Source organism: Triturus cristatus, chromosome 2_1 (assembly GCF_964204655.1).
Source record: "Triturus cristatus chromosome 2_1, aTriCri1.1, whole genome shotgun sequence".
Classification (NCBI taxonomy): domain Eukaryota; kingdom Metazoa; phylum Chordata; class Amphibia; order Caudata; family Salamandridae; genus Triturus; species Triturus cristatus.
The window spans coordinates 279,663,975-279,689,836 of NC_140581.1; the positions used below are offsets into that span (position 1 = coordinate 279,663,975).

The 25,862-nt window shown below is 46.7% G+C and overlaps 1 protein-coding gene across 2 annotated transcripts in view; it reads right to left on the reverse strand.

Annotated features, from left to right (window-relative positions):
• The window catches only part of NUP155 (nucleoporin 155), a 711,261-nt gene that overhangs the window by 610,204 nt on the left and 75,195 nt on the right, over positions 1-25,862 (reverse strand). For both annotated transcript variants that reach the window (XM_085631101.1, XM_085631098.1), the window contains exons 9-12: positions 24,012-24,103; positions 23,369-23,466; positions 8,688-8,840; positions 5,054-5,154 (exon numbers count right to left, since the gene is read on the reverse strand). In XM_085631101.1, coding sequence (XP_085487227.1) covers positions 5,054-5,154; positions 8,688-8,840; positions 23,369-23,466; positions 24,012-24,103 — 444 coding nt within the window. The remainder of the gene's footprint in view (positions 1-5,053; positions 5,155-8,687; positions 8,841-23,368; positions 23,467-24,011; positions 24,104-25,862) is intronic.

Consider the following 25,862-nt stretch of genomic DNA (forward strand, 5'->3'; position numbering starts at 1 on the left):
TTGTGCTGCTAGTTAGTGAAGCGTGGTGCGCTTTTAATTTACATTTTAGACAGCGTTTTTTTGTTTTGCTGTAAAACGTTCTTTTTGCTTTTAAATACTGCAACTGCAATACTGCAACTACTCTGCCCACACTCTTGCATTTAAATTGTGCCCTCACCGCATTTTGCGGAGTCTGTTGTCCTCCTCTGGTAGCTCCTGTGCTCCTTCGCGTGGCGCTTGGCCGCCATCTTGGGGGGTGCTTTGTTTACTGGGCCATCGGCTCGAGCGCTCTAGCGCTTGCCAGGACTCCAGGTGAGCCGGTACTTAAGCCGAGCACTCGGTTTGCTCGCTCTTGGAGAAAGGTGCATGCTCGCGCTTTGTGCTGCTAGTTAGTGAAGCGTGGTGCGCTTTTAATTTACATTTTAGACAGCGTTTTTTGTTTTGCTGTAAAACGTTCTTTTTGCTTTTAAATACTGCAACTGCAATACTGCAACTACTCTGCCCACACTCTTGCATTTAAATTGTGCCCTCACCGCATTTTGCGGAGTCTGTTGTCCTCCTCTGGTAGCTCCTGTGCTCCTTCGCGTGGCGCTTGGCCGCCATCTTGGGGGGTGCTTTGTTTACTGGGCCATCGGCTCGAGCGCTCTAGCGCTTGCCAGGACTCCAGGTGAGTCGGTACTTAAGCCGAGCACTCGGTTTGCTCGCTCTTGGCGAAAGGTGCATGCTCGCGCTTTGTGCTGCTAGTTAGTGAAGCGTGGTGCGCTTTTAATTTACATTTTAGACAGCGTTTTTTTGTTTTGCTGTAAAACGTTCTTTTTGCTTTTAAATACTGCAACTGCAATACTGCAACTACTCTGCCCACACTCTTGCATTTAAATTGTGCCCTCACCGCATTTTGCGGAGTCTGTTGTCCTCCTCTGGTAGCTCCTGTGCTCCTTCGCGTGGCGCTTGGCCGCCATCTTGGGGGGTGCTTTGTTTACTGGGCCATCGGCTCGAGCGCTCTAGCGCTTGCCAGGACTCCAGGTGAGCCGGTACTTAATGCTCGTACGGGCCGCGCAGCGGTGACGCGCAGCGGTAGCGCCTGACTCTCGCCTGAGTCAAGCCAGAGTCTGCCCGTCTGCGCCCGTCAGCGCCCGTCAGCGCTAAGGAAGTGCGGGGTGCGGCAGACTCTTACATCACCACTATGGCTACTTCCTCTCTCAGGTACGGTAGAGCAGACTTACTGGCCATACGTGACCATTTTCCCATCTGTCCACTTCCACTTGTAGCACCGCTAAGGGGCCCTTATCGGTGCACCTGTTGCTGCTGGCGCCTGCCTCCCCCGTCTCGCGCCCGCTCTATGCAAATTTCATCCCGGCAGATTAACGTGTCGGGGGTGAATATTGTCAGTATATATAGCCTTAATGTCAGATCTCTGGTCAAACATCAGGCGGAGATTTTTGATATTGCCACCAATGACTCCCCTGATGTGTTTTTTATGACCGAGACATGGCTTCAAGATGCTGATACTGCGATTTTAAACCTCGCCTTCCCCCCTGACTATACCGTGGCAACTCTCAACCGTGGTTCGAGAGGTGGCGGAATTGCAATGGCGGTGAAACGTCGCTTTCCTTGTGAATGGAAAGAACTAAAACTCCCAGGTTGTGAATGTGCTCGTTTTAGAATCTCTCTGTCTCATTGCTTTAGCTTCTCAGGTCTTCTAATATACCGGCCTCCGGGCTGCGATGCGGCCTTTAGGGCCGCTCTCCCGGACGTCATTAGTATAGAAGCTCTTGGCTGTGCAAATTTTAATGTGGTAGGTGATCTCAACCTGCACTTCGACTGTCCTTCCCAATCCTCCATTAAGAGCTGCTTAGCAGATCTAGAAGCCTTGCAGCTCACACAGAGAGTGACGTCCCCCTCCCACTCTGGTGGACATATTCTGGACCCGTTTTTTACCTCCTTAGAGGAGATTACCTTATGCCAACCTGTTCAGCTGACTTGGACAGACCATATGCTGGTGAAAGCAGCTCTCACTGTGGTAGATCCTCTTTTTGTGGCACTGAACAAAACGTCTGTTTCCCGCCAGTGGAGTAAACTAAAACTTGAAGACTTCTACCTCTTATTAAGAAAAACACCCCTACCTCTCCTCGCTGATGTTGACGGTGGGTATGAGTCATTCTGCACTTGGATTGGCACGGCCTTGGACGTCTTTATTCCTTTTGTACGTTCTAAGTGCCGGACCAAGGCACACAGCCCGTGGTATGATGAGACCTTGGCGTCTCTTAAGAGAGAGTGTAGGCAAGCGGAAAGGCGATGGAGGAAAGCCTATGATCCCGCGCTTAAGACCTGCTACCTCACTCTATCCAAGGCATATCACAGGGCGGTGTGTCGAACACGTGCCGCATTTTATGCGCAGGAGTACCGGAACAGCCCTAATCCCTCCAAATTAATCTTTAAGATCCTAAAGGACCTTATAACTAAGAGGGCCTCCGCGGCTGAAATCTGCACTGACTCTCATTGCGAGAGTCTGGCTTTGTTTTTTGTTCATAAGGTGCAAGCAATTTATCACTCTTTTCCAACTATCGTGCACTGCTTGGACTCACTTGATTGTCCTAAGTTCAATGATAGGATCCTGGATTTTTTGGCCCCCCTATCTGAGGAGGGCTTTGACTTTCTGAGCCAAAAAATTAAATCTGGCTCCCCTGCAGACCCTCTCAAACCGGCCCTATTTAAAAACATGCAGGCCATATGTCGTGCAACCTTGCTTGCCCTTATCAATATGTCACTGGGTTCAGGGACTGTACCCACCAAGTGGAAGCAAGCGGTAGTCACCCCCATCCTAAAAAAGCCTACCCTCGACCCCACAAAACCTGAAAACTATCGTCCCATCTCTTTGCTGCCGTGGGCTGCTAAAGTCATCGAAGCCCACGTGAATGGGATCCTGGCTGACCATCTCGATAAAGCTAACATCTTGGATCCCACGCAAAATGGTTTTCGTAAAGCCCACAGCACGGAGACTGCCTTGTTATACATGGTTGAACATCTGCGCTCCGTGCTGGACACCGGACAAACAGCGGCACTCTTGCTGTTAGATCTGAGTGCCGCCTTTGATACGGTGTCACACGATATCCTGTTGCGGCGCTTAGAGGAAGCTGGGGTTAGGGGGTCGGCATTAGGCTGGTTCCGCTCCTTCCTTTCCAACAGATCCTTTCAGGTTGCGATACCTCCCGGTAAATCCACCTCTCACCCGCTCACCCTGGGGGTCCCACAGGGTTCATCTCTGAGCCCCACTCTCTTCAATCTTTACGTGAGGCCGCTGGCTGCGGTAGTCAAAGGCTGGGGCTTGACAATGGTGTCCTATGCTGATGACACGCAGCTGGCGGTCACACTAAGTGGGGACTCAGCTTTGGACGCCCTCAACTTCTGTGAGGGGTTGCGCTCGGTGGCCAATTGGATGAACCAGAATTGTCTCCAATTGAACACAAAGAAGACAGAGGTGATGGTGTTTGGGAAGCAACCTGGATGTTGGAATGACAGCTGGTGGCCCCCCGAGTTAGGAATGATCCCCTCTCCTGCTATGGAGTTAAAAAACCTCGGGGTCTGGCTGGACCCTTCACTTAGTTTTATTTGCCATACTAAGAAGGTGGCTGCGTCTTGCTTTGGCATTATTAGGAGCATCAGGCCGGTGCTTAAATTTTTCGATGCCAGCACTAGACAGCTCGTGGTCCAGGCATCGGTACTATCCAGGATAGACTAGACCAGTGCTCTGCTTGCAGGCACGAACAAGGCTGAACTTTTGCGGTTACAACGAGTGCAGAATGCCGCCGCAAGAGCGATATTTGGGTTGCCCAAACGTTGCTCAGTGTCCGGAACACTGCAAACACTCCATTGGTTGCCTGTTGCGCGGCGGATCGAGTTTAAGGTGCTTTGCCTGGCCTTTAAAATCTTGAAAGGCCTGGCTCCACCTATTCTCATGAATCTCCTGACTCCATATATCCCCTCTCGCTCTTTGAGATCGATGGGCCAGAATTTAGCTGTTGTTCCCCGTTTTCTGTTGAGCAGGACTGGAGGCCGCTCCTTTCGAGTAGTAGCCGCCAAGCTCTGGAACTCCCTCCCTAATGACATCCGTGCTTTGGAAGACTTAACCAGGTTCAGATGTGTCATAAAAACGCTCCTTTTTAATAACATTAACAGACTTTGCTGCATTTTGTGATGTTGTGTTCACCTTTCTTGGCGCCAGGACGCCCCTTTGCTGGGGCAGCTGTGCGCGGTACAAAAACCATTAACATAACATAACATAACATAACTCAGAATCCACAACACAAGTATCCACTTGGCTTATGGTGCTTTAGTTCCTTTTTTATGAAGTTCAACTATGAGGTTAATAGGAAAACTTACAGCAAGCAGGGTGTTGGAATAGAAGGTGCTGAGGAATTACTTTGGTGCAACTTTTGTAGTTTTCCTATCAATATAACTTTTGAAGGAAAAGTGTGAGAGCAAGAAAGTTTTAAGATAAACATATTCTTGACATGGCTTTCCCAAAATGGACACTTGCTCTTGAACTAGTTTCCCAACCACCATGTAGTCATACACAAAGTGAAATAGCCCAGCTGGAGTAAAAATGGCATTGGTCAACTATGGCTCTAAAAAGCACCAAAGGTCCTTTGACCTAAACACTATGGTCAGGAATTCAAGTTGGTGAAAGAATATCCTGGACCAAAAATGCCTCAACATTGCTAAACAATCTATAAATGAACCACCATAAGTGTTGAACAATCTATCTAAGGAGCAGATTTGACAAGTCTCAAAAAGATCAAATCTAAGGGGTGATTTAGCATCAACAGACTCATATGAGAGATAATAAAGTAGGAAAGTACTTTTTGGTGGGCAAGATAGACTTATAAACTCCACTTTAAAACAGGAATATTATTATGTAGTTTTTATTGCTTGTTGTTTACACTTCGAATGCATTGAAAACTGCACTTTTTTTTGTACTTTTTAAAATTAGACTACTCTCCTTTGCCCACAGACTGAGATTCTGCTTTATGAAACTTTTCATTAAAAATTCCATAGTATTTTTTAATTTTTTTACCTGTGTTTCCATCATTGGCTTTTGAAAGGGAAAAGAGTCATGGTTGATGCACCATAAAATGTCATTGTCCTCATTTTCAGCAGCAGCCATCAACAACACACCTGCAGGAACAAACCGTAAGATAACTAATACAATGAAGAAAAATCTTAAAAACACAAATGCCACCAAAGATTTGTACATCAACAGAAATTAGATCTCTGTGGTACTTAACCTAAGTCTAAATGGTCAGCAATGTACTTTAAGCACACAAGTATTATTTATTACGCACATGTTTCCAGGTCATTTACATCTCATAAAGAAGCAATTTAACCACAAGAGTAGCAGAGGATTTTACAGGTAGCAAAACGAATGACATAGCAATACAAAGCAACAGCAAAGAACAGTTACCTCTTACCAACAAACTAGCAGTACCACTCCGAGAAACTGTTAACATAAGAAAGGCTAGTAAAGTAGGAGATTTCAAACATGAGAGGACTTGATCAAAGTCTGCTTGGTTCCTAGCTGAACGGATTTTCAGTATTATGTCCCTGCTTCTCGTACAACAGAAGCTACCAGACAAGATGTTTGTGAAGGGTCGTATATGTGATGCGAGAGAACTTAAAAGCAATGCAGACTTTCAGGCGGTGCTACTGAATGGTCTTGAGAATTGACATATTGTGATCAGATTTTGTGGCAGCAGGAATTAGGCAAGCAACTGAATTAAGGCCAGATTTAATCAGAGGCAGATTTGGGAAGGCTATTCTCCATTTCCTTAGAAAATGTAGGTGGCAGAGAAATGATTTGGAAATATAAGTAATATTAGGTTGTATTGGGAGTTCAGAAAATTGTCTACCAGAAAAGCAGTACTGGATAAGACCATGTGTCAACCAATATCCATGCCTCCAGCATCGAGGCAGTTATGGTAGGACTCAAACTATATTAATTCACTACTACATGTGAAAACAAGCTGAACTGCAAACACAAAAAAAGCCTGCATAATGGAGTCTGCAGTTTTTCACCCCTATGGGTAATGTAGGTACCCCAAGGCTGCTAACTGGACACCACTATTCCTGGCCAATGGGGGAAGCTTGAGTCCCTGCATCACACATCTGTAGCTTTGAGAAGCACACTTCCTGAAATATTGGGGCATCAACATGACGAGGCAGGTCTCTACCTTGTGCAATGCCAACTACTCAATGCTCACTACCCAGGGGTATTTAAAGACATATAATGCCAAACTAGATAGGAGGAGAGGGAAATAAACACTGCAGCTTGGAAGGACAGCAGCCATTGCAATCTTCTTGCCACAGCCATTACACACGTTTCGGGCAGTACAGAGTAGGGAGTTGCAGACATGCAGGGGTAGATAATGCCATCTATCTGGGATGGCAAGCATTAGAGTGCGAGAAGTATTCCGATGGCTCTAGGTAGATGTCCTCATGTATAATCCTACTATTTAGCTGCACAACCTTTGGTGAGTTTCAGAATTCTTGATTTACAATGCAGAAATAACAAAAGCTTCTCAGACTTGCTGAGAATTCTGAGACCATGGAGCTCCAGAATTAAAAAATCAATATCAACATTTTATGAAAAAAAGCTGACAGCTATGTACATCCTTTCCCTGCTTTCTGTTCATTTTTAGTCAAATAAGTTTTAACGCTTAAACAGACTTTCAATTGGCTTTCATAAAAAAAAGAGCCTAAAACCATTATTTTTTGGGGGCACATTTTCCGAGCGTTATGCTTTTAAAAAATGAAACTTTTATGAAATTAGTAGGTGTCCTGGAACTCTGCATACAGATGAAGATCAAAGATAATACCCAGAAAAAGAGCCTCAGGCATTAAGAATGATGACACTGAGAATGTCAAGTCAAGGTGGCAGTGGGTCTCAAGAGACCACATGTGAGTACTAGTGCAGAGCCTGTTGGTATTAAAGAAGAGGGCTGAAAACAATAGTGTAGGATTCAAGTTGGCTGCAGAAAATAACATCTATTAGGTGGGTAGAAACAATTAATGCTGTGGGAGATGCTGGTCCCCACCACTGAAGAGCAACGAATCATTCAAGAAAATTGACCCTCCCCACTTACTGATTTATATTTGTTTGTAAGTGATGGTTTGACAGTCTATCGAGGAAGAGTTTTAAAAACATACCTCTTTTAAGTTCTAATAATTTTTATTGAGAAGAAAACAAGGTGATCAAACAAATTATACGTTATAAGTCTTACATCATCACAATCCAATCTTATTGCTAGAAAGTGAAGGAATTGGATGGATAACACAAAAATGGAACATAAAAGAAAAGAATGTACATTAAATGAGACATATATACATTATAAAGGATATGAAAAAATTATGGAACTATTAGGGGATTTAAGGTGGTTTGGGAACCTCCTGTTGAGACGGTGGTGGTAAAGGACATCTCTTGGCACAATTGTCAATAAATGTTGTAACAGGTGACCACAGGTCAACACGTTTTTTAGCCATTTGAGGTGGATATTTATGGCAAACAGTGTACCACCACGCTTTATATGAAATCTTCGAGAAGTTTTTCCAATTGACAGTAATTTGTTGAAAGGCAATTGCTAGCAATAAATCAATAATCTTGACATTGAGTGAAATCTCGTCCCATATAGGCGACAGACTACCTAAGAAGATATGAGTAACAGAAAAAGGAAATGTAGTATCATATATCAGGTTAATTTGGCTGCATGACTCTGCAGATGATTGCATTCTCTGGACTGTAATTGAGCGCCTGTTTATCTCTCCTTATTCTTTTTGTGAATATCTTTCTTTCTCATGGAAGCCGCAGTCCATTTCTACTCCAGGACTGAAGTATACTTCCAAATTACTTGATTTGCCTTCCCACTCTATTCTTGTTTCCAAGGATTCTTTTTTGAAAAACACAATTTGGCATAATAAAGGTTTGTTGATCCATAATAAATCCTTTTATTGGAAGACTTGGAAAAATAGAGGTTTGATATGGATTCACCAATTATTCTTAGACTCAGAATTTCTGCCTTTTGCTACGCTCATGCAGGTATTTAATTTACCGATTTCCTTTATCCATAAATACATTATACTTAAACAAGTTGTATTAGAGGTTTACTCCCATCTCCCTGACTTGCCTGCCACCTCCAATAACTCAGATCTCTCTTCAAGACTTCATGCCCTGTTAGTGACCAAAGCCTCTACTATCTACAAACACTTACAAGGCATTGACACTGACGGACAGAAAACAAAAACTGAAGAGTCCTGGGAAAAAGACTTTGCGGTATGCTGGTCGCTCTCACTTTGGAAGGGTATCTGGTTCAAAATACGTAAAGCCTCTAGAACGGCAAATACCACACAAACATAATTTTTTGTTTATAATAGACTTTTATTCACGCCAGCCATTTTATGTAAGCGTTTTCCAACCACTCCGGACACATGCTGGACTTGCTCATCCCCTAGCGCTGACGTGTTTCATATGCTTATCATTTGTCCACAAGTGCACACTTTTTAAAAACATACCTCTTTTAAGAAGAATTACTATCATCATTATCATAATTTCCAATTTCACCAAAACAACTTGATGTTCTCTCTTCTGCAGCTAAGCCTCATAAGTCAAACAGACATACAAAACGGCTCATTGAATTAAAATCCCTCTTTCTTTTTACCTTTGGTATAAAGAGCTTTGTGCACTTTTGATGGTTTTTCAACTGTAGAAGAGGCAGAAAATCCAGGAGGTAAACGAATGCTAACCAATGCCAACATGCAGGGACGAGCATCTGGATGCTTAAATGGCACTGTACTAAAATACATTCGTACACCTGAAAAAAAGCAAACTTGGCGTTAAAGAAAGTTAAAAAAAAAATGCATTATTGATTATTGTGCTCACAATATTCAGTGAGCCGCAGAGGTCTTTACTAGCGACAGGACACACTGTAATGGAAAGTTACCTACCTTAAAAAGAACCAGAAGGAATGCGTCAAGGCAGCATAATGTCTATGTGTAACAGGTAGCCCTCTATGCCACCTAAAATATTCCATTAAACTTGGCTTGTATCTCTCCAAATCTACCTGTGCTCCTTAAGGGCTGCCTTCTCTGTCCCATTTTGAGCTCTCCTTTTAGCACTGCAACATTAATGGGTGATTGTGCACGTTATGCTCAAAAGCGGGACCCCTCTGCTAGGATACGGTTACAAGGGCAGGGAAAAATTATCAACTAAAGAGAACAAACTCCAGTCTTCCCTTACAAATTGCAACCGCCCATACATCGAAAACAATTATGCATGGCTCACATGGACTTTGCCTTTACTTTTCTACTTTTTTTGTATATAGGTTTTTTTATTGGCATTTTTATTATAACAACACAGCATAATACAATAATGACAGTGTTCTTATTGTCAGTCAATCAGGAGAAATGGTCACGCAGCATAGGTTGTTAACAACATTTCACTGGTTACTAGGGAAAATTCCACATTTCCTATGTCATCTCCCGCCTGTTTTTGGAAAAATAATTATGGCAACTATAAACTCTATCCCATCCCCCTCCCCTCACCTTCGGTCACGAGTGTAACATTCACTTCGGAGCTTGGAACCCAACCGTTTTATAACATACCTCCATTATCTATGTCATTCCTGGGCGTATGGTGTCCTCCGGTATAGATAACCGGTCAGCTTCTTCCTGCGTGGAGCGCAAGGAAAGCGTCACCTCCTACGAGGATTCTTCCCCTTTAGTTAAATCTGTAATCATTAGACGCTAGGCCCTTTTGGCAGTAACCCCAACACCACCCCTTTAATAGTGGCTGGTATGGTCCATCTCGTGATAGTCTGCAGGGCATTTATAATCGCCCCCCCAATAACGTGCCAAAGCAGGGCAGTCCCACAACATGTGGATCAAATGCGCGTCCGAACATTTACATCTGGGACATGTGTCTGCCCGGTCTGGGTATATTTATGTAATATTCTGAGAGGGAGGTATGTTTGGTGAACCACATTATATTGAATTCCTTTAAAATGTGTGTTGGAACTTATGTGTTTGCTCCTTCATGTACTTTCTGCCATTGCTTCTTTGTAAGGGGCTCATCCATTGCATCATCCCATTTCCTGTGTAATGGAAGGAGAGCAGTAGGGATATCTTCTCTCAGCGCTCTATATGTATGTGCGAGACCAAACTACGCCCTCCTGCCTGGGTGTGTACCACCCTCAATACTGAAGCGGCATGCAGCTCCTGCGGAAATATCAGCCACAGTTCTCTGGCTACTGCTGAAATCTTAGCGTACTGCAGGAACTGTCCCCTGTCTAGTTGGAAAGCATTATCTGCCTCCTCTCTTGTCATGAACGGCTCCGCGATATATAAATCTCCAACCAAGAGGCAGCCGCCCTCCCTCCATTTGTTAACATTCATTGTTTGCCCTATCTGTTTAAAGGGTGTTACCACCCACAGAGGAGTTTCTGGGGCGTACGGTGCCCACTTAAGCACCTTCTGTATCACCAGCTCCCAAATTGACGCAACATGTCGTATGACATACAGAAGAGTACCAGACACCCTTGATCCCATCATAAAAAGTTCCGGGAGAGAAATACCTCGTTGCGTGCCCGCCAGCAATCGCTTCTCCCAGTTGTCGTGCTCATCGAACCAATGCACCGCATTCTGCAATTGCGCAGCCATATAATAAAAATTAAATTGAGGGACCTCTAGGCCCCCCATCCCCCACCGTACTCAGTTTTACCCTCTTCCGTTTAGGGCCCCACAATAGTTCTACAATCAGGCTGTCAAGCTGTGAAAAGAACGTTTGCGGAACCATATATAAAGAGTTCTATAGGGTGTACAAGCATCTCGGCAAGATGACCATTTTAGTCAATGCCACCCTCCCCATTAGTGGAGCGTCTTCCAAAAGGCCACAGATCTTCGGATACCTTCTATTCTCTTCCCTATGTTATCGGCAAGGTAAGCCGTGCTAGTATGTACCAGTGTAATCCCCAGATATCGAACCCCCTCCCGTACCAACTTCATATCAACAGTAGGTAGCTCATTTTCAGACTTCCCCCCCACTAATCTCCCCATGGGGAAACAGCTTAGATTTCCCGGGGTTAAGAAGTAGGCCAGACCATCCACCAAATCTTTCCAGTTCAGCAATAAGCACTGGGGCTGACTCCTCCGGGCGGCGCAGGTATACAAGTGTATCATCGGCATACATAGAGACCTCATGAAGTGTGTCCCCCAACCGTATCTCCCAACCTTCCATCTTTGTTTGCAGTGTGGCAGCCAGGGGCTCTATTGCAATAGCGAACAGGAGCAGGGCCAGGGGGCACCCCTGCTGTGTACCTCGTTCTAAAGAACAAGTTACTTACCTTCGGTAACGATGTATCTGTAAGAAACATTAGTTAGTTAGATTCCTCACCTTAGAATATCCCCAGGCGTCAGACTGGATCCGGAAGATTTTTCGTCAGCAATACCCCTTGCGCGTCGCTAGGCGTCGTCTGCGGCTCCGCGTCCGTCGTCTGCGTCGTGCGCCGGAATGACGTCGTCGGAGTACTTAGACGCCGCCCTCGCGCGCTGACGTCAGTTCTTGTACATAGCTTTCCGCGCCAGGAACGCAGAGCCATGCAAAGACCGACACTGGTGCCAAAAATAAAATCTAGGGGCCTGAAAAGGACAACCTTAACCCTAGATGTCAGTTCGCAGAACGGGGATGATGGGTGGGTCGGTGAGGAATCTAACTAACTAATGTTTCTTACAGATACATCGTTACCGAAGGTAAGTAACTTGTTCATCTGAAAGAAACACGTTAGTTAGATTCCTCACCTTAGAATAGATACCCAAGCAATACCATCCCCGGTGGTGGGTCTGCGAACCAAGATCACACCAGAAAGTCCTGGAGGACAGAACGGCCAAAGAAGCCATCCCTCCGGACTTGGCTGTCAAGGCAATAATGCCTGGCAAACGTGTGTAACGAAGCCCACGTCGCCGCCTGACAGATGTCCTGCAAAGGGACTCCCCGTCCCAAAGCAGTAGTAGCCGCTGTGGCCCGAGTAGAATGGGCGCGCAGCCCAACAGGAGGGTCCTTTTTTGCCAAAGAATAGCAAATTTTGATACACAAAACGACCCACCGAGAGATGGTCCGTTTGTGCACAGCTTTCCCCTTCTTAGCGCCCACGTACCCAACAAAAAGCTGGTCGTCCACCCGGAACTGTTTCGTGCGGTCCAGATAAAAGGAGAGCGCACGTTTTGGGTCCAGATGGTGGAGCCTCTCTTCCTCTTTGGAAGGATGCGGAGGCGGAAAGAAGGTGGGCAAGGTGACAGACTGCCCAAGATGAAATGGAGTCACCACTTTCGGAAGAAAGGAAGGACGAGGCCGAAGGACAACCTTGTCCGGATGAACAGAGAGAAAAGGAGGCTTTGAAGATAAAGCCTGGTGCTCACTCACCCTTCTAGCCGAGGTGATGGCTACCAGAAAAGCAGTCTTAAGAGTCAGAAGACGAAGAGGACAATTGTGAAGAGGCTCGAAGGGAGCGCACATCAGGAATGTCAAGACCAGATTCAAGTCCCACTGAGGCATTACAAAAGGGACAGGAGGGAACGTGTGAGTAATGCCTTTTAGAAAGCGTGTAACCACAGGGGACTTGAAAAGAGAAGGCTGATCAGGAAGCCGCAAGAAGGCGGAGATGGCAGCAAGATAACCTTTCAGGGTGCCCAGGGCAGAGCCCTGCAAGGCCAGAGAAAGAAGAAAGAGGAGAACCTCAGAAAGAGGGGCGGAAAGGGGATCCACAGCCTTTGCTGTGCACCATGCCAAAAATTTGTTCCACCGGCAGGCGTATACCGTCTTTGTGGAGGGACGCCTGGCTGCCAGAATGATATCACAGACTTCAGGAGGCAAGTCAAATGGCATCAACTGCCGCCGCTCAATCTCCACGCATGGAGGTGGAGGCTGGACAGGTTTGGGTGGAGGACCGTCCCCTGCTGCTGCGACAGAAGATCCTCCCGAAGGGGCAGACGTATCGGGGGATCGGTCAACATACTGAGTAGCTCGGGATACCATTATCTTCGTGCCCAATCCGGAGCCACCAAGATGACTTGGGCCCGGTCGTGCCTGATCTTCTTCAGCACTCTGGGCAGAAGTGGTATAGGCGGAAAGGCGTACAACAGACCGCAACTCCACTCGTGACGAAAAGCGTCGCCGAGCGAGTGCCGCCTTGGAAATTCCAACGCGCAGAACTGCTGACATTGCGCGTTCTCTTCGGTGGCGAATAGATCTAACCAAGGCTCTCCCCACTGCTGAAAGAGACCTTGCGCCACTTCGGAGTTCAGACGCCATTCGTGATCCATCATGCACCGGCGGCTGAGTTCGTCCGCTCTGGCGTTCAGAGAGCCCGCCAGATGTTGAACCACTAGGGTGACGCCCTGGTGTTCCAGCCACGTCCAGAGGCGCAGAGCCTCCTGACAAAGGGTCCACGACCCCACCCCGCCCTGTTTGTTGCAATACCACATGGCGGTGGTGTTGTCCGTGAACACCTGCACGACACTGCCCCTGACAGAGGGAAGGAAGGCTTTCAGTGCAAGTCGGATCGCTCTCAACTCCAACAGGTTGATGTGGAGACGAGACTCCGCCGGAGACCAGAGGCCTCTGATCTCCGCCTCTCCCATATGGCCACCACAGCCCAGGAGGGACGCATCCGTCACTACGACATGCTCCGGTTGGGGAAGGGAGAGGCTCCTGCCCATGACCCAATCGCGGTCCGTGAGCCACCACTGCAACTGTTGTGCAGTGCCCTCCGAGATCAAGACATGGTCGGACAGGTTGCCGTGATGCTGGGCCCACTGAAACTTCAGGTCCCACTGCAGAGCCCGCATGCGCCGCCTGGCGTGATGCACTAGTAGGATGCAGGAGGCCATCAGCCCCAGAAGCCGCAACACTAGCCTGACCGAAACCCAGGATAGAGGCCGAAAGATGGGAATCAGGGCCTGTATATCCCGGACCCGCTGTTCCGGTGGATAGACCCGGAACTGCGCCGAATCGAGAACTGCTCCGATGAAGAGGAGCTTCTGAGAGGGACTCAGGTGTGACTTCGGCACGTTGATGGAAAATCCCAGCAAATGCAGGAGATCCGCCGTAGTCTGGAGGTGGGAGACGACTGCCTGGGGCGAGCCCGCCTTCAACAACCAGTCGTCGAGATAGGGGAAGACTGGAACCCCTGATCTGCGCAGATGAGCTGCGACCACCGCCATCACTTTCGTGAACACCCGAGGGGCACTGGTGAGGCCGAAGGGGAGCACGGTAAACTGAAAATGCTCTTGGCCCACCGTGAACCGCAGGTAACGCCGGTGGGCCGGCAGGACGGGGATATGGAAGTATGCGTCCTGCAAGTCCAACGCTACCATCCAGTCTCCGGGGTCTAGGGCAGCTAGAACCTGAGCCAAGGTTAACATCTTGAACCTTTCCTTTCGGAGGAAGGCATTGACGTTCCGGAGGTCCAAGATGGGGCGTAGGCCCCCTTTGCCCTTCTTGGGAACCAGAAAGTAGTGGGAATAACAACCACGACCTACTTCTGGACTCGGAACGCGCTCGACGGCCCCCTTGGCCAAGAGGGCCGAAACTTCCTCGCGGAGAAGATTCAAATGATCCCCCGAGATACGGTGGTGCTGTGGTGGCATGGCTTGAGGGGTCGTCTCGAAGGGGAGGGAGTAGCCCCTTCGGACGATTTGCAGCACCCACCTGTCCGATGTAATGGACCGCCAGTGGAGCAGGTGATGGCGAACTCTGCCGCCCACTGGCGTGGAATGGGCCTGAAAGCTCGGACTAGGAAGGCTTTGAGGCGGATGCTGCCGGGGTGGATGTGGGCTGACCACGTCGTCCTCCAGATCCGCCACGGCGGAAACCATGTCCGCGACCGCGCGCAGGTTGGTTCTGCGGCTGGTGGCTTGGCGGACGTGAGGAGGCGCCCCTTCCTTGGCCACGAAAGGGGCGAAAAGCGGAGGTGTGCGCCCGCGGAGCCGAGAGGCCCAAGGACTTGGCCGTAGCCCGGGAGTCCTTAAAGCGGTTCAGCGCACTGTCCGCCTTCTCACCAAACAGGCGAGTGCCATCAAAGGGCATGTCCATGAGGGTGTTCTGGACATCCCCGGAAAATGACGTGGACCGCATCCAGGCGTGGCGGCGGAGCGCCACCGTGGTGGAAATCGCCCGACCCAGCGAGTCCGTGGTGTCAAGCCCACATCGTATGGCGTGCTGCGCTGCATCCCTCCCATCGGCCAAAGCCTGGGTAAGACGTGTCCGGACCTCCTCCGGACACAGGGGCAGCACGTCCTCCACCGTATCCCACAGAGAATGGGAATAACGGTCCAAGAGACAGGCGGTGTTCAAAGACCGCAGGCCCAAACTAAGGGACGAGAACAGTTTCTTGCCAAACTGCTCGAGTCTCTTGGAATCCCGGTCCGGCGGAGCGGTCGGGAAGGAGGATTGGGAGGTAGAGGCCTGGATAACCAGACTCTCGGGGGTGGGGTGTTGGGACAGGAAACTGGGGTCGCCCGGAGCAGGGCGGTGGCGCCTGGCAACGTTCCTATCCACAGGAGGAACTGTGGAGGGCTTGGACCAGGTGCCCTGCAGAACGTCAGTGAGGGCCTCATTGAACGGCAGCAGAGGCTCAGTGGAGCTTGCTGCGGTTTGAAGCACCTCAGTGAGGATGTTAGTCCTCACAGCCACGGCAGGCAGCTCGAGCCCAAGGGCTGCGGCCGCCTTGCGCAGCACCACAGAAAATGCTGCACCCTCCTCCGAAGCCACAGTCGGAGGAGAAGTGAATCCAGTGTCTGGCGAGGTATCCAGACCACTGGCCTCCCCCAGTTCATCTGCCCAGTCCTGTGAAAGCTGCGACTGAACAGCCATAGGGTCCTCGAACCCCTCCCAGTCGCCCCCGTCTTCAGATTCCTGATAAACAGGAGAAATGATCGGAGCCGGACTGTAGAGATGATAGGTCTCAAGCGGCGCCGGACGCGGCGTCGGTCGACGCCGTTGCGGCGCCGGGTCCGGAATAGGGCTAAACTGGGGTTGGACGCCGTCCGGAGTCGGCACCGAAGGCGTCGGCGGCACCGGGGGTGTAGGCGTCTGCGCCGGCGGCGCCGTCGGTGGTTCATTCGCCGGCACCGGTGGAGGAGTGGTTAGGTCAACCGGCGTCGACGGGGGCCCAGGCATGGGCCCCGCGGGGACCTGCGGCGTCGAGACCGGAGTCGTCGACGGCGCCGGGGCCGAAGCCGCCGGCAGGCAAGGTCGCCCAGTCGAGTCCGCGGGGCCCGAAGGCGCGCCAGCGGGCGTCGACGGCGGGGCCAGGCTCCTCATGGCCGAGAGGAAGGCACTGACCTCCGCCGGCGTCGCGTTAGTCCCAGGGACCGGAGGGTATGGGGACGGGTGCGGCGCCTGCGGCTCCGCCGGAGCCGCGGGGGTGGAACCACCCGGACCCTCGGCCGAGTCGCGCGACCGGCGAGGGGAGTCCGAAGAGCGATGTCGCCTCTTGGACTTATTAGAGCGTTTGGACTTACCCGACGACTTGGAGCCCGACGATCGATGGTGGCGTCGGCTAGGGTTCCGCGAGCGATCCTTGGACCTCCTCCTGGACCGGGATCGCGCACGACGCGGAGCCGAGTGGCGAAGCTCGAGAAGCTTGCGGGACCGCTCCCGCCGAGCCTTCGAAGTCAGGGCCTGGCAATCGGAGCACGACTCCGCGTCGTGGTCGGGGCCTAAACAGTAGAGGCACCGGCGGTGGTGATCTGTCACCGACATCAGTCGATAGCAATCCTCGCAAGCCTTGAACCCAGGCATCCTACCGGCACCAGATGTCGACAGACAAGGATCAAAAGTGATCAAAAAGATTTAGTCAAAAAAGACTAAAAGGGGTAGCTCTCCCGGATCTGCGCTTACTGGCGCGGAAAAAAGAAGAACTGACGTCAGCGCGCGAGGGCGGCGTCTAAGTACTCCGACGACGTCATTCCGGCGCACGACGCCGACGACGGACGCGGAGCCGCAGACGACGCCTAGCGACGCGCAAGGGGTATTGCTGACGAAAAATCTTCCGGATCCAGTCTGACGCCTGGGGATATTCTAAGGTGAGGAATCTAACTAACGTGTTTCTTTCAGATCCAAAACTCTGAGACTTGTCCTCGCATATTTACCCCGGCGGTCGGTTCGTTATATATGACTTGTATCCAGTGTATAAATGATTGCCCCATTCCGGTCAGCACTGTCCGCATGTAGTCCCACTCCACTGAGTCAAAGGCCTGTTGAATATCTAACAAGCCCAGCGCCCAATCCTCCAACTCCAGACTCGGGGCATGCTAGACATGTGCTAGCCGCCGTAAACTATGTGTGGTATTTCGTTTGGGGATCAACCCAGCCTGATCCGGATGAATCAGTTGGGGCATGTATGGCAGCAAGCGGGACGCCAATGTCCCACTCAAAATGTTTGCATCAACATTAAGGAGAGATATTGGCCTATAAGAGCTCGGCAAGAGGGGGTCCCTATCTGGCTTAAGGAACATGGATACAATTGCCTCCAACATTGTATTTGGTAATATCTTACTATCGAGAGGCTCTTTAAACGCCTTTAGCAAATGATCCACCAACAAGGGAGCATATTGCTGATAAAACTCTGCCGTGAGCCCATCTCCGCCCGGGCATTTCCCCGGTTTCAATCTCTGTATAGCTGCCAAAATTTCCATCCCTGGAGATTGGCACATCCAAGGCTTCCGCCTCGGCGTCTCCCAGTATGGGGAGTGTAACGCCATCCAAAAATTCCTGCAACCCCCCCACAGTAGTCCGTCGAGCACCCGCGCAAGTGCATTTCAAATGAGAGGCAATTTCCCTCAAAATTTCCACTTGTGTCTGTAGACAGACCCCGTCACTGGTCTTTGATTGCAATATAGGTGTTTGTTCCTTTTCTGTTTTAACTAACCTCGCAAGCAGCGCCCCTGATCTATCCCCCCTGCATGTGTAACCTCTGCCTGTATGTTGTATATATGAACTATTCCATTCTAACCCAGGCATCTAATAAATCCCCATGGACCTTGGTCCATTCAACCAGGTGTTCCTTCGTCTCGCGTACAGTGCTCTCAAGGCTCTGCAATTGACGTTCCAGCCTTGATATGTCCCTATCCAACTGCTGTTTCACCCAATAAGTGGTCTTCATACACACCCCCCTGACGACCACCTTCATGGCTTCCAAATCCATCGACCTGTTGAAAGCCGACCCCCAGTTCTCTCGGAAATAATTTTGTAGTGTCTCTGAGACCACTGCAGAGTAAGGCGTATCCGATAGTGCTTCCACCCTTAGCCTCCAGAGCGGGATGGGCGGTCGACCTGGACCGTTTTTCAGAGTAAGCAATAATGGCGCGTGGTCTGAAATGTATCGGGGAAGGTATAAAACACCCTCTGCTTTACTTTTCTACTTTATTCATTTAATGTATGATTCACCATGATCAGTTATAACTTTCAATTGTCATGATATATATCTCAATTACAAAAAGATTTTTGGGAACATAAATACATCAAACACAGCCTGCATGAATCACAGAAATAACTCATTATAAAGAACACACACTTTGTGGGGCCTACTTAAGCAATGACATTTGTGTTCTGTGTGTACTGGGATAGTGTCCATACATGTTTCCTTGATTAAGCACAAGGGGCATACCACACCCCTATTCTAGTGATAAATGTATCCTGTCAGCAGTGACTTACAATCACATTTGTCGTACTAGAGAAAGATCTTCTTGTCGGAGAAATAAAATAAGCGTAGTTACAGCCACTGTAGGGAAAAAGAAGAAAAGCGCACGCTCCCCATCATGGGATTCAGTCCCAGAAATGTTAAATGATAGCGATGGTAGAGAAGTCAAGCATTAAAAAAAAAAAAGATTACCTAGAACACGAACATTCTCAGTTTTAAAGAGTGGTAGCTCCACCATCAGTTTCTATTTTCACATAGGCCCCAAAGAAATCAGTCTCTCTATGGCATCCTCAACATACCAGGAGGAAAATGCCTTAAAAAAGGTCGAACAAACGTCGCAAAAATCCTTTCAAAAACTGACAGAGGGGGAACTCTTCTCTTGGGTCAGCACAAGCTGGTGTGGAAAGAAAAGACCTGGCGTCAGCGTGCCGAGGTGGCGCCTATGTAGGTGTTATGAAAATCACTTCTAGCACGGACGATGACATCAAACGGAGCCGACCAACACCACCTACTGCACGTAGGAGTACTGCTCACAAACAATCTTCCCGATCCAGTCTGATCCCTGGGAAAATTCAAAGGTAAGGAATCTGCGGCTAGAGGTCTCTTACCAAATTCTACAGAGTAACATTTCCTCTGTCATCCCCGGTCACTCTTTGGGAAACATTAAAGTAGTTTTTAGAGGCCAAATAATAAGTCATATGTACAAGAAAACAAGAAATCAAATCCACCTTGGTCAAATTGACAGCTGATATCAAATCCCAGGAAATAATAATCAGACATTCAAAAGACCCCTCAGCATTAACACTAAAACAAATCAAATAGGAATACACCGAAATAATCAGTAAGTGTGCTCACCTATGAGTCCAAGCAGAGATAGGTAAAAAAGTATTTTACCTAAACAAAGCAGAAAAATCTTATTTCGCCTACTACTTAAAATTTTAAATAAACTCCACCTTAAATTCTAACACTAAAGACCCACAAGGTTCAACTAATGTTTCAGAAATTGCATACCCACTTATACTTCCCCCTCAGTTTCTACTCCAAAAGATATTTAATTCAATTTTTTCCAGACTCTGCAAACAAAATCCATTTCTGACAAGGACCATATGAAACTAAATAAAGCAATAGAGGGTAGTGTGATCCAGAAGGCGATTAAAATTATTCCATTCGGGAACGAGTCCAGTCCGGATGTCCTTCCCATACATTTTTATAAAACCTTTGAATCTACAATTGTGGACCATTTGGAAACCATACAAAACTACTTTGCCTCCTCAGACTTCCACGAGTCAATGGGGAGTTATCATCTTCGGTACCTTTACAACAAGGTACCCATCAAGAATACCAACGGTCCCCATTGCTTTTTAGGTCGAGCATGGGTAGCGCATGCGCTGCTCTGCAAGGCATCTTGTATCCAGGAAGGGACTTGCAGCCCCGCCCATCTTTTCAATTAGCTCCTGTTACTGTAGTTTCTAAATTGTTGCCTCTGATTCATTAATAGGCTTCTTAGTCCCTCCTTAGTAGCGCCTTGTCTGCATTAGTAACCTCCCATGAGGACTGGACTTTTTACTTGTGGTGTTACATGATATGCTTATTTAGTCTGTGAGCACTATCTTCTTTAATTATTTTGTCCTACTACTGAAACGTCATGCTTTCCTGCGTGAGGCACCTTCAGGTTCGAGAACTGCAGCCGCTCATTTCTTTTGTTATGCATGGCTGCCGAAATTAACATTGATTGCAGACCCTCATCTCCGTCCCGCCCATGTTCTTGATTACATTTCAAGTGCTTTACTTAATTGTGTTTTTAACAGCAGTCTGTGGGCCCCCGAGGGCTCCGGACATGCTGCAGTACTGGGCTCATTACCTTCCCACCCGGTCCTTGCATAAATGTGGCAGCCGTATGCTTTTGTTTGGACGTCCCCCCTGGTATTAGAAGGCATTGTTAAAGTTAGGAGAAAAGAAAACTATAATTATACACTGCTATAATTGAGACATACACTACTAAAGTCTCAATTGTAGCAGTGCATAACTATAGTTTTATTTTCTCCTAACTTTCACTAGTTTGATGGTTGTGACAACGTCCCAGCCTGCAGGCTGCATGGGGTGCAGCCCAACATTTGCAATGCAATAGGTCTGGCATTTGTGAGAGTTTAAGCTAGTGGCATTGTAAATAAAAATGCCTTTAATTTATCAGTTTTAAAAATCAACACATAAAAAAAGACATTGTCATTTACAATTCAATAGCTGAAACCCTCACAAATGCGAGACCTATTGCATTGCAAATGCTTGTTTTACTGGCCATTGACCCCTTGATACTGATGTTGAATGAATCTTTCAGCATTGCTGGACTAAAATTGAGGAATAGGTTTTTTAAAACGCCCGCTTACGCAAACAATATTTTAATCTTTACAGAAATACCAGATGCTACTATACCTGCCATTCTGGACATTAGTACGTTTTTTTTATTTTCAGGTTACTTGTTGAATATGGACAAAACAGAGGTTTTACCCCACAATGTCCATTGTAACCTTTCTTGTATGGAGAACTCAATTCTAACGGCAATCAAAATTTATCATATACTTGGGAATTTAGTTCTGTAAAAATGTGGATGAATCTATATCCCAGGTCTCCCAAAAATATTTAATGGTGGGGGAAGAGTAGAAACTTTGAAAATGATGGTATCCCCATTACTTAATTTTCTATCCACCATGTCCCCAATCCGCTTATCCAAATCCCTTGTTTCAACAGCTGTCATGTTATACGCTGAATTTCTGTCGAGTAAGAGAAAACCCAGAATTCGTTTTAAGAAGCTCAGGTCTCCCATTAAGATAAGGGGCTGCAACCTCTCAGATTGATTTAATTACCAGAAGGCTTTCTTGGCAGCTCAGGGTATCCGATGGCTGAATTTGAACCTAATGTGCCTCCTTGGTTCAGTATCGAAAGGCACATTAGCTACCCATTCCCTTTAATAGCGAATTGGACTATGTCACACCACAATTTTGTCCACTCCAATAACATTTTTAAAGATACAATTAAAGTCCTATTATAGGATAAACGTCTAGCTTCAGACATTAACAAATCCGCTTCAATCTCTTAATGGAATAATAAGCTCCAAACATCGAGCCCCACAGCTTTGGGTTTCTACTGGGCCTTTAAAGGGATCGCCCTAGTTTCAGATTTACATGAAGGAAACAAGCCCTTATCTTCCACACTACAAGTGAATAATCTTTCCAACTTGGATTTTTAGGTCTTCCTAAAAATTAAAACAAGAATCTCGAAGCTGGGCCCATTGAACAGTGTCCCCATTTCCTCTGCCCTCAAGCTTATTTATTCAGGTGGTCATGTAGCCTCAAAGGTCTATAACTTATTGTGCAAGGTACTTGGACATCCCAAATTCAGTTTAAGCAGTAAATGGTCCAGATAAAAGTAAAGCACAACCCTCAGAGGTTTCTTGGGTTAAAATCCGTTCCCCTCTACTCCTTGGTAAATGTGTTCCTTCGCTATTAACAACATTGTACGCAGTGCAAACTCTTTACTTAACCCCAAGTAAAGTATTCAAATTAAAAGGATGAAGGATATTGACACTAGCTGGTCATGCAAAACAATACATGGTGATCCAGAACACATGTTCTTTCCGTGCTCGCTACTGATCTGTCATTTGAACAAAATAGCCATTCAATTAGGTAAAATGTTTAATGCCCCTATCTCATTGGATTTTCCAACTATGATACTTGACCACTTCTGCTTACAAAGATCTTATTCTCTTTGACCTACTCCTCACCATTGCACTCAAAGTTATCCTACTAGATCAGAAAGACTCTAAGCAAGTCTACTATCACACTTGGTGGGCATGGGTCACATACCTTAGAAACATGCACATTGCCCAATCCCACTTTCTATGTACCCCCCTTCCGAAGCGCATTTGGGAAACTTTGGACTCCTTTGTACACAACATGCAATAAGGCCCCATTAATCTCTCCCTGCCCCCTAAGCAGGTTATTTAGATCCAACACAGACCTAGACCACAGTCCTATTGACTTTCCACTTGGCTCCCTTGATGGCTTCCTCTCGACTCCATTTCCCAACTCTTTTCCTCTTTACTCTCCCCTCCTTATACACAGACCCCAACCCCTTGTCCCTGAACCCTGCTGGTTATTTTGTTTTATTTCCAAATCAGGATGGTGTTTTAAGATTTCTAATGAACCCCTTTAGTCTCAATAGTCTGAAATTAGATTAATCTCTCCCAACTTGTCAACTTAACCGTTCAAACAGTCAGGTTGTTTCTTATTAAATCTAACGGGTAATCTCGTTAAATATTAATCACATTCTCGGATTGTATGCAATATGGAGACCTATTTATACCATCCTTAAGCACCAGTCAATATCTTGTCTTGTCAACGATTGCTTGGTTTGGAATGTACCTCCTTTTTTCTATTATTCAAAAATTGAATAAAACTGTTAGAACAAAAAAACAAAATGAGAAACAAAAACTTTGCCACACGTATGTTTAATAAGAATTGCTATGTACTAATGGAAATGTTCTTGAAATGTATGGTCTCTTGAGCTTTGTTAATAAAGAGTTTAAAACAAAAAAAAAAAAAGAATTGTTCTAATTAAAGAGTTAAAAAAACAGAATTTTTTTATCTTACCCGATTGTGTGACTGCTAACAACTGGCAGTCTATGGATTCTGATTTTTCGATGACAGCAATCTGAATAATTGGCTTAAAAACAGTGCGGTCAATCGTCCTATGTAAAGAGGTAAAAAAATAAATGAAAATCAGCTTTCAAGTGATCAATGCTAAACTTGAAAACATACCATTTTACAGTCATTGTCAACATCTGCAGAGAGAAAGGTTTTTTTTCAGCGGTGGTGAGAGACTTGACTACCCGAATTCACAGACCTCGTAATGAGGCTCAAAGAAGTGAAGACTTTGCAAGAGAAGTTGATGCAAGTGGAGGTTTGAGACAAAAATAACACATACTCTGTTTAGAAGGAGAATCAAAACGTGCCCAGAAAAAAAATGTGTTTCGTCAGTTTTTCTCTGAAGATGAATACACATCAGCTGCTCTTTAAAACAGTCCTGGTTCAAAACAATGTTCTAAAAACGAATAAAAGTGCAATTAGTATTGCTGTTATGAGTGTCTTCGATGCAGCCTGGGAGCTCCAAAAGCACTTCTGACAGTCCCATTTTATCAGAAAAATGTCAGCAATTCCTTGACAGTTTTGACATGAAATGTTTCTTTGAAAATACTATGTTAGATACAAATTCCCAACATGGTGGCAGAATTACCTGGCAATATTTCCAGCTGCAGAAACAATTGAATTTTGCGAGACGGATGCAATTCTGCTCATCGCTTGACCGTCACAACCCAAATCGTACACCTGGAAAGTAAAGATAAAGTTACCTTTACAGCGACTTAGTTACTCTTAGTCCGAATATCAACCTACCGCACCACCGGCTTGTGAGATCAGACGTTGGTTTAATACCTGTTGAGCAGGATTTCTGTGCACCCTGCTCCTGCACAGACAACAGTGCACTCTGACAAATCCCAATCAGTTTTGCCTTCAAGCGAGAGATGACTGGAAGGGGGAGATTATGGAAGATAATTCACTGACTAGCAGTAATGGAGAATCTATAAAGGTAACTTTGTCCTACTCCCTTCGTTCCGGCAGTCTCCCATTCTCCACCTATGGGCAGATTCCACAACACACACAGCAGAAATGGAGGAAGAGAGATATGGGGCATAGAGAAGGCAATGGAGTGGAACACCGGATTTACCTCTACGCAGATGATGTGTGCCTCTATCCGAAATGCCTACATTTGTCGTTCACCCGCACCTTCCAGATACCATTAACTTGGGACATCACCCAATTGCTCGGACAATTTTAACAACTACTGTTTAGCCGCCACAATGTATTACAAAGAGGCATTTGCAGATGCCCTGGTGCGGATGCATTTTGTTGTTTTCTATTATATGAAAATCTCAATAAAAAGTTTCAAAAAAGAAATGGAGGAAGAGAAGGTACCGGCTGAATAGCCTAATCAAATAGTGCACTGAAAAGAAAAAAGCTTAAGTCCAGAGACACCTTCAACACCTGAATGCTACCTGCTTGGAGAAAGGTACTGAAGCCAGCTTAGCTGACACCAGATAAGGCTCTGACCCTTAAAGAGTACAGCAGAGTAAATGCAGGAATCCAATGGATCTAGTGATGTTGGGTTTGGCCTGATCTCAAAGGACTGCCTAACTAGAGAATAAACAAAGCCTCCACACCACTTTCCTTGCTAGAACACTTGATAGGCCAACAGTACTCTTGGGACGTTAAGCTCCCTAATACTCCTGACAAACGGTACAGTAACTGGACAAAAGGTCTTCTAAGAAATGCATTTCAAATCACAATAGGCAATGGGTTTGAAAAATGTGTGCGACATCTAGCCAGGTCTAGACACATCCCAAATAATTTCAGGGCATCTGATAGAATTAAACATATCCAGTACGCCTGTTAAGTGCCTAATAAACCCGTCAATGACGGTGGAGAAGGGGAATGTAGGCGCAATGGTCACAAGGTAGGTCTTGAAAGTGTCCAGCTAGTTGTCGGATTAGGCAAGGATTGTAGAGATTAACATGACATGATCCACCAAGCTTATGAACTAGTCGATATCACTTTAGGCAGTTCCAAAAGAACAACTTTAGCCACTAGCTTCTATGCTGTGATCTGGTGGCACACTTACTGGCAGCTACTTGGATGTCCAAGTTCACTGCGGACAGACCAAAGTTAACAAATACTAGATCCTCAGAAGCCAGGTGCTCAAACTAAATGATGGTATGGAGAGGTGCCAAACTCTCTCTTAGCACATAGATGGTGTCCCTAATCTATGGGAGATTGATTTGTTCTCTAAGAAGAAGATACAGATGTGTGAAATAGTACTTCATAACCTCAAGGTATAGCCGCCAGAGCTAAATTATGCACAGAGCTGGTCTGGATTATCTATAGGAGTATCTGAATTAAAGGTGTTGAAGGAAGGATATACAGAAACATTTATCTTCAACTAAACACTAGGTCACCTCTGCCCATCTAGCTAAAATGGTTGTCTGGATGCTACAAGCAATAAAGACTGACTTCAGTGTTTCATGAAGTTCCC